We start from the raw sequence: 9,382 nt of genomic DNA on the forward strand, positions 1-9,382 counted from the left end.
GTCTTTAACAAATCCTTAATTGGCAGAAATTACAGTGACCTTCCTGAAATAATTGGAGCTTTTCCAGTTTCCAGAAAGAGAAAAATGGCCTTTTCTGATTCATTTTTTCTCTCCTTGCTAAAGTAAACAAACCTCAGAAATTATTCATGAATGGGGTCCCTGATGATATGGTATTAAGCTTGGCTGGTACTGAAATTCAGAGTAGGGCAACCACCTGCTTTGAAAGATTTCAGGAAAAAAATGATGGTTTCAACAAACATACCTAGGTGGGTTTTTTCACTTCAGTCTGCTGTTAAGGTAGGAAAATGCAGGTAGCCTAGCCTCTTTTTCTACACTTCCCTCATGCCGTTGGCAAGCTGTCAGAGATGTCAACAAGACTGGAGACGGTGGAGCACCATTTCGTTTGAAGTGATGTAGCCATCCCTCCTAGTTGCTCACCTTTGTCATGTGAAGCATGTGAAATATCTAATGGGTAAGCAGCAACTCAAAGAGCCTTTAGCAGCCACTGAGCTGTTCAATCAGTTTGGCTCTGGAAATACTGAGCCAGAGTTGGATCAGATGTACAAAGAGCCTGCGAGCAGAGTTACATGTATCTAAACTTGGTGTGAGAGGAGACTGAGCAAAACAAAACAGATGACAAAGGCACAATTTGCTTGCTGTTAGTGATGCCTCTGTAACATCACAAGCTATCTCTAAGCTATATTTTCCACTGCATTGCTGGCTTGCAAAACTTTTAATGAAACAAGTTTTTCTGGCAGAAGAACACTGATTTTTATCTTCAATGAGCAGCCTCTCTACCATTTAGCTTCAGGAAACAGCTTCCTGGTTGTAAACTGCTTTAGAGTGCTGACAGCCAGTCAACTTCAAAAGCAGCCAGGAGAAACTTTCTGGCTAACTTTGGGAAGGAATTAAAAAATTCTTAAAGGTGCAGATGATATTGTTCTGGAGCGGGAGGACTCTGCTTCCCAACCTGGAGAAATGACAAGTTGGGATATAAATGACATCAAACTTCCCCAGGTATGTGTTTGTTCTTAGAAATTTATCCAGTTCTGACCAGTTGTCTCCATTTCATGGCTGATCTTAAATGCTTTCTAAGTCATTGCCTTTATTCTCTTTGCCCTGTCAAGGTATGGGACAGTGTTTTACTGAAAACCTAGAAAATATTGAGCAAATATTGACGTTTCCATGCAATTTTCCTTAAATGTATTATTGAAAGAGCTGCTGATACATGAAAAATAGCAATGCTGCAGATGCACTGCCATTCTAGTCTGCTGGTGGATGAGGAGCAGAGAAACCAGGGTGGGGAAATACTTTCTGCTGTGGGTGCTCAATTGGAGATGCCCAGGACTTGCTTTTTTGCCTTGAGTAGTGCTTTATGGAAGTGAGCTCAGCACCCACAATTGTCTTGCAACTCTGGGTGCTCAGCCTTGCTGCAGACAGGGCTCCAGGGAGGCAGGCTGGCTCTCAATACAGAGGCAATGCTCATCTCATGAGCACCTAGGAAAAGCTTGCATCGTGTTTGCAGAGATTTGCTGAGAGGCAGAATAGAGATCTTTCCATCTCTCAGCCCTTTTCTAGTCCTCCTATCTAAAAATTTCAACCATGCTCTCCAATGAAAGTCCACAGCACCCTGCATGCCAGTGTCATCTACCTGTTCCTCACCTTGACATATTTGTGCCAGATTCCTTCTGCTGGGGTCCTTCAACATCCAGCTCTTTCTCCTCCCTACCCTGTCTTCTTTAACTGATCCCAGCCTGCTCCTTACTATGTCACTGCTGTTTGCCCAAAGCCTCCATGTCCCAGGCTGCCTCCTTCCCAGCTCTCCACCCCAAGGTCACCTTCACCTGCATTTCAGCCTGGAGGCTTTCTCCACACCCTTCCCTACATTATCTGATGGCTCCTGGGGGAGTGCAGGTGTTTTCTCAGTTGATATTTTTGCTGCTGTAATAGCTCTCAGTGGTTGGGATCACCAGTTTCAAAGAAATGCCTAGTTTTGTTGTACCCCTGCAAGACCTTTACACTTAAAACTGTCAGTGAGTATGTTAGGTGCTTTACAGCTTAATTCATTTTACTGTGTTGACTGTACCCACCGAGATGATGTATGGTTGGTTCTTTGTTGTTGTTGTTGTTTTTTTTCCATTGAGTTTTATTTCTATTGTTCCTTTAAGTGTTGTCCTTGTTGTTGTTTTTTTTATTTTTTGGCTTAGACCATAGCACTAAAAATAAAACCTGATCAGGACATCAAGATTCTTTGTTTCGATCTTCAAAAAATCATCATGCAAGTCTTTCACAGCAATTGGGCCAAAATGAGCAAAAGTTCAGAACTAAAGACCTACAAATGTGGCCACAGTCTCAGTCTGATTCAGTATTTGCCCCTTTTTCCACAAGTTGAGCCAACTCAAGCCACGTGATTCGGTGCAATGCTGCAGTGAGTGGCCTGAAGGCTGAAGCAGGATCTCTGCCATGAAAGCTAACAGAAGTTGGTCAGGTGGTGACTGCTGCCTGCAAGGAAAGGATCTGCTATTTTACATCAGGCATGCCACCCTTCCCTCCTGGGGAGGTCCTGCACAGAGCTGGACCTGTGGATTAGTGAGAGAGCTTCCTGGCCAGCCTTTCCTGGAGCTTGTGGGATGCTGTGGGTTTTTTCTTCCTTCACTCCACCACTCCCTCCTGCCAACCAGCATCACCTGCCAGGGTGCTCGAGTCACCCAGGCTAGAGGACACCCCACAGAGAGGAGCTGGGCTCCTGTTTGAGCTCTTCTCTTCCCCACCCTAATACATCTTGCTTTGGTCTCTCCACAGGATGTACAACAAACAGATTGGTTTCAAGAATGGCCAGATTCCTACGTAAAACATATCTACAGCTCAGACGATAAAAATGCTCAGAGGCACCACAGTAGCTGGGCAATGAGAAACACCAACAACCACAACTCTCGCATCTTAAAAAAGTCCTGCCTTGGAGTGGTGGTCTGTGGAAATGACTGCTCGACCTGGGATGGGAGGAAGATCTACCTAAGACCAGCCATTTGTGACAAAGCCAGGCAAAAACAACAGCGTGAGTATGAACAAGGCTGTTCATTACATGGCAGTTTGTAAGTGAACACAACATAAGTGTACAGGGTACCTGTTGGATTATCCAACCTCCCCACTGTCATTCCTTATATTAAAATGTAACTCTTGATTTTGGAACAATGCATTTTACATTTCTTACTCATGTGGAAGGAGTTGTTTGGTTGGGTTTTTTTGTTTGTTTTGTCTTTTTATTTCCTTTTTAAATCTCTGTTTTGATGGTTAGAGATTGGTTCCCAGCCTTCTCAGGCCCATAAGTGAGGTTATTGAGAAAGCTGTGCAGTGCAGGCAGCTTCCTGCTGTGCTGTTCCTGGTGACCTGAGTGTTGGCTTCATTATTGGAGAGGCCCACAGGTAACTGGGAGGCAAGTCTTGCAGGAAAGAAGTTGCTCATAAACTATGATGACAGTCTCATAGTCATGTCACCGGAGCAAGATGATGCAAATAGCGAACATGAGCTGCATGAACTAAATGAGCTACATTTTTAACAAGACCATTCCAAACAAAAGTTGATAGCACAGTAAGACTAGCATATACTGATTTCTGGATCTGATTAACATTTTGGCTGAAGAAAGGTATTGCTCAAGCATTCACTGTGGTCAGAGTGATGTTCTAGAAAAATCAGGCAGGAACACACACAGCATTCCAGACACTGCCAAGCTAAAAACAACTAAAATTGACCACTATAAGAAATTATAAAATTATAATAAAGCTATAATAGAATTTTTTTCCCCCCAGTTACGTTGAACAATGGAACAGAATAAAGGCAATTATTAGATTGTTTATATTGATTTTTGCTTACATTTGGAAGTTTTTTGCATAGTTTTTCTCAGTGTAGCTTCTGAGCCCAAAGCCAGAAGTGGCAATCCACCACCAGTGAACCACTGTAGCACACAGGATTCATCTAATCAGTGTTGTATAGAAAATATTTCCACCATCTTTGCCCCAGGAAAATGCTGCCCAAACTGCAATGGACCCCTGCGGCTCCTTTCCTGCCGAGGCCATGGTGGTTACCCAGTTACCAACTTCTGGAGGCATGAAGGCCAATTCATATTTTTTCAGGTTGGTATAAAATTATCTTACATTGTGCAAGTTCATTTCAAAGACTGTTTTTTAAGACTGATGACAGACATTTTTTGTTCCAACAAATAAGGGTCATCATTGAATATTACAAGGTCAAATGACTGTAAGGAGAAAAATGTTTGCAATGAGTGGGCAAGCTTCTAAGCAACTTGATCTAACTGTGAAGTTTGTCTTGCCTGTGAGAGGTTGAGCTAGTCCTCCAGAGGTCACTTCCAACATAAATTAACCTATGCTGTTATGATGTTACAGCATATTATATTTTTATTTAGGGTCCCATGAAAACCTTTAGCTTTTGAAGCACTTTGCTTCAGGTACATAAGAACCAATGGATCCTCAAAATGTCAGACATGCCATGGTAGCCTCTTCTCCAAGGCACCATGAATAAGCATGAGGCTATCCTAGAGCAGGAAACAGTTGTATCCAAGGGACTGTCTATGGAAAATAGACATCATCTGTGCTTTATATGTAACTTGTACCTGGAAAATAGTGTAAGCAAGTGTTTAAATATTGGGCAATATTTCTGGAAGCTGCAGTAGTACCATAATGCAGCAGCGTAGTACCATAACCACTGAACTGTCTCCTGTTTTCAGTCTTTCACTTAAGTGGAGGTTAAATATAGTTCATTATCTGTGGAAGCTAATGGAAATTAATGTTCTGATAAATATGCCTGAGGTGTGAGAAGAATGGAAATTATTGCAGGGACAGTGTTGCCAGCCTGCACATAAATGTGGTGCACTGGTTTTATGATTTCAAGATACGAGATAGGTTTGTTACTTGAGCTCAGATTAAGTAAGTCTTATTAAATACAAATAGCTAAGTCAGGCCAAATGTGTGGGTTTGGCCTGTACTACAAATTCTGCTAGATAAATAATGAGGATGTTTCTAACTTTAACATACGCTAATTACTTTCTAAAGTCCAAAGGAGCTCATGACCATCCACGTCCAGAAACAAAACTAGAAGCAGAAGCAAGAAGATCAATCCAAAAAGCACAGACAGCTTTTTCTTCATCTTCTCCAGGATTAAAAAGAATTCGCAAGATTGAGGTAACTCTTATTATTGATCAATGAAATTGCGGGGTCAGTGATCCATGGTTCAAGGCACAGTGGAGGCTTTCTGGGTTTTGCGTCTGGGTCGGAGCAGGCTTTACACCTCTACATTCTACCTCCCCATACCTGCCAAGAAGGAGCAGGGCTGTCCTGAGTATCCTGCTCTGCTCAGCACTGTTATCCACTACCAGCATCCCCTGCCAGGGGCCTGTTTGGGCCTGGGGGCAGCAGAGGATTACATCTCTACTGGTGAACAAAGTAGGGCTGGAGGGCACGCTCAGACATGTCACTATTCACATTGTCCCTGCCGTGGGTTTGGCCAGTGCTAACTCGTGCTCACAGTCAAAATGCCCTGGCTCTGGTCAAGAGGACAGCATGTGCCAGGGAACATTCCTTGGCAGGGTTTTGGACAAGACTGCATCAGGTTTGGGTCCCTTCACTGTACGCAGCTGGCTTTGAACCTGCCTGTGCCAGTACAGGCCATCATGCTAAAAGCCACAGGCAATAAGAATCTCAAACTGATGCTGTGAAAAACAGCCCTTGGTGACCTGCAACACAGCCCTTGTATCATTTCAGTTCAGGTCCAGTGGCTGCCCAAGGCCAGGATGTAACTTCCAGGGCATGTCTTTCCTTCCCTGCTACCAACAGTCCTTGGCCTCATTTTATACAGCAGCATTGGCATAGCTTCAGAGCCCCAGCTCTTTCCTTTTTTAAATGCAAGAGTTGCTTCTAGAAAAAATTCCTACAAGCTCTTTGCTAGGGCTGCTCAGGACTTACATTCTTTACAAAGAAATCTGGACATAAAGTAATTATATGTTTAGCATAATCAGTATTGACATTGAAGGAGAACATTAGAAGGTTTTAATTGGATTTTACTTATAGTATTGATTGCCCCACCCCATGAGAAAATTGTAACAAATGCTGGAAAACAGGGAAATACTTTTGGCAACAACGGAACTCAGGAGGAAGGTCTGTGCATGTGTGTACACATACACACACACAGACTATTTTAGTAGAGAACACTATATATAACATTATCTGTATGATAAAGCGCATTATGTACTCTGTGTGGTATCTTGACAAAACAAATTGTCAGTAACAAAGAAAATCCAGAAATCCTTAGTTCCTTTTCCTCCAGTCCCCCAAACTTTACTTTAGAAAATGCAGTTACTTCAGTAGCAGGCCTGGATCATTTGATTTACAGACTTAGGTCCATCAGGGAAAGAGATGCTCTCCTGCAGGGCAAGTTCTCCTGAGCAGGATCTGGCCACCTGCAGACCCTCAAGGGCTGTGAGGACATCCTTAAGTGCACAAAGCACTGCTTTACCCTTGGAGAGACAGCATGGAGAGAGACATATGCCCCAAGGTACTCCACTGACATGGAGAAGGTGCCACATAAAAGCAAATGCACCTTCCTCTGTTTGCTCCCCCTGGGTTTTGCCAGGCTTCATAAGAGGAAGGTACATCACCTCTGCCTGGTGTGTCTTGCTTGCTCCCTGGATCTCCAGGAGGGCTCTGAAGGCAGAAGTGTGCTTCAAAGGACTTACAAAAGCACTGGCATGAAAACATCAGCTCTATTCTGTGTGGAAGCACTTGTGAAAGCATCTACAGAAATCCAGTGGACTGCTGTGTGCCCGATGGAGGGAACCGGGTAGAGCAGTGAGGCTGTCTCCAGTGACCTTCCTTGCAGAGGCTGTGTAACACACAAGCTGTATGCCACCAGTCTTCACATGCAGTTTATCTTTCATGTGCTAGAGATGGTGCATCCTGCCCAGCCTCATGATCAGGAAAGCAAACGGTGCCCCTTCAGGTACAGGCAAAAGGGATAACTGGGCTGGGTGGGGGCAGACTTCTTAAGTGGAAGACATGGGGAAGTAGGGGGATCGTGGAGCCCAAGAAGTAGATAAAAAGAGTGAACAATGGAAGTTAAACTCATTTGAATGCAATATGAATTTAGGAGCTGCAGATATTTCTACTAGAAATACTCAAAAGGACATTAAAAACCAGGGCTCAGGAGTGATTCTCATGGAGACACACTGACTTGGGATGGGATAGTCAGAGAGTACAGGATAGGCTGGTGGTTGTCTGTTGACACAAGCGCCTGGGAACGTGAGCCTAAGAAAAAGCAGCTGAGCCACCGTGTAAGTCTCTAACAAATACAGAAACAATTATTTTCATATCACTGGTTAAATTCTGCCCCCATGAGCACTCAAACAGTCCTCACCTAGGAAATGTTACTGAGACACGTGGCTTGCTTGCTTTATACCTGAGCCTACTGGTCTTACTAAGGTCAGGTTCTCTCAAGACATGTCTTTGTCTTTCCCTGCCTACAACATCTTCCTGGTGTTTTTACTTTGAATTGTGTGAGAGTAGGAACAGACCACAGGTGCAATAAAAACCTAATCTGGGGCTGCTTTTCAGCAGTTCTGACTCTTGTGTAGTCAGAGTGGTACCATTTACCCTCATCCGGCTTTACAGTTCATGGCTTTCTGCCAGGTTTTTCTTGATTAAACCATCATATTTGTGTTCTGCCAAGACAGGCTGCGACCAACTAATTCAGGAGTGATTTGACATGCGGAACCTGTGTTGCTGAATCTGCAAAAAGTCTTCTGAAAAGTTTCAATTTTAGTGTGATCACAACAGACCAAGGAGGAGAACTTTAGAAAAATGTATGAGCTTGAAAGAAAGCAAGTGATAGGATGTTTTTCCCTATGGTGTCAGTGGGTCTTTAGCTGAAGGTGGGCTGGGTCCTACATCAGGCTGTTGGAATTTCTTTTCATGGAGGAAAGCAGCTGAAATGAGCTTTGCTGCTCTGGCAGTCAGCAAAATCACTGTAATTAAATGAGTGCAAAAGCAGAATTATAAAGAAGCGAGACCTGTAAGTACTCATCAGAAAGGATAGCATAGAAGGAGTGTTCTGAAAGGAATTCAAGTCTGCAAAATTATAAACCAATAATAAGGGCAATTAGAGAAGTTGTGAAATAGCTAGAACAAAAGACCCAGAGAATAATTATTGTGTGCTTCTCCCTCCCCCAATGAAATTTGTTTTGTGGGGTAAAAAAAAAAAGAAAGTAAACATAGTTAGAAAGTCTTGAAAAGATGAAGCATAATAATATTGTAGTGAAAACATAACTTGAAAACAATCAGTTTAAAAAAATCTCTTAGCTTTTCCAAAGTCCACTGTGGTGTCAAGTATATTAGCATAATTTCATTTTCAGATGCTTCTTCAGAATACAGTGGCAGCAGATCCCACGGGCTGTGAAAGCGAGGTCTAACAATTCTTTCAGTGTAAAACAGGCTTTGGGCAAAAGCTAGTGAAACAAACCCATACCTGTGATCCGGCACCCATTTGGTTTGCCCCTAAAACTCACTGTCTCTACCCTAAAAAGGGGCTCCTGCTACAGCACCTGCTTCATTATCCGTATTAAGTGAATGCATTTGGGAGGGTCTGGAAAGGGACATTGTTTATTTCATGCTGCTGAGCTACACTTCATCTTACTAAACCACGCCATGCTTTCCCAAGTCTCTGACAGGTGCAACGCGAACGCAGGAGGCTTTGCCTTTCCTCCTTTCCAAACCGGACACTCACATCCTACCTGCTAATTTTGGGGGACATTTCAGGAGAAGCTGCCGGGAGCCGGCGCTGGGCAGCTGCTCTGGGCAGCCGCCATCCCCCGGGGCGGCTGGGGAGGCCGCGGTCCCCGGAGAAGCGCTGACCTGGAGCAGGAGCCCGGCCCTGGGCAGGGCCCCCGGCACCCGCAGGCCTTGCAGCGGCCCCGCCGCGCCCCAGCCTGGCCCCCAGCACGCCCTGCCTGTGGCCGGGGGTGCCCGTCACCCCTTCGTGCCCAGCGCTGGCCCCGCCGGGGACCAGCCCTGCGCGGGGGCAGCTGCAGGGCCGGCTCCTGGCACCGCCCGGGGCGAGGCGGGGGCCCGCGTGGGGCTCGACTTCTGCAACGACAACATGTTTCTTGACCTGTACCTGTTGCGGTGACCGGGTTTAAGTGTCCTCCCTCTGCCCTGCGTCCATTTGTGAAAGTGCTCCCGCGGCAGTTTCCACTTCAGCTCCTCATGCAGGCCTCAGGAGGGGCTTCATACGTGAAGACTTGTCTCTTTTATTGCTTGTTTTAGCTGTTCCATTTCCTCCGCTGTTTCATTGATCCAATAAAGGGCATCAGCTCTTCTTA

At 44.7% G+C, this 9,382-nt stretch overlaps 1 protein-coding gene across 1 annotated transcript; it reads left to right on the plus strand.

Moving 5' to 3' along the window:
• Positions 1 to 921: 921 nt before the first annotated feature.
• On the plus strand, positions 922 to 9,382 carry GCM1 (glial cells missing transcription factor 1; the record flags this gene model as incomplete). Its single annotated transcript, XM_051616297.1, has 5 exons — positions 922 to 1,017; positions 2,803 to 3,055; positions 4,018 to 4,130; positions 5,067 to 5,195; positions 8,722 to 9,382. Coding segments are annotated over 5 exons (1,059 nt in total), but the record flags the coding sequence as incomplete, so codon positions are not given.

This window comes from Apus apus, chromosome 3, assembly GCF_020740795.1.
Source record: "Apus apus isolate bApuApu2 chromosome 3, bApuApu2.pri.cur, whole genome shotgun sequence".
In the NCBI taxonomy this organism is placed as follows: domain Eukaryota; kingdom Metazoa; phylum Chordata; class Aves; order Apodiformes; family Apodidae; genus Apus; species Apus apus.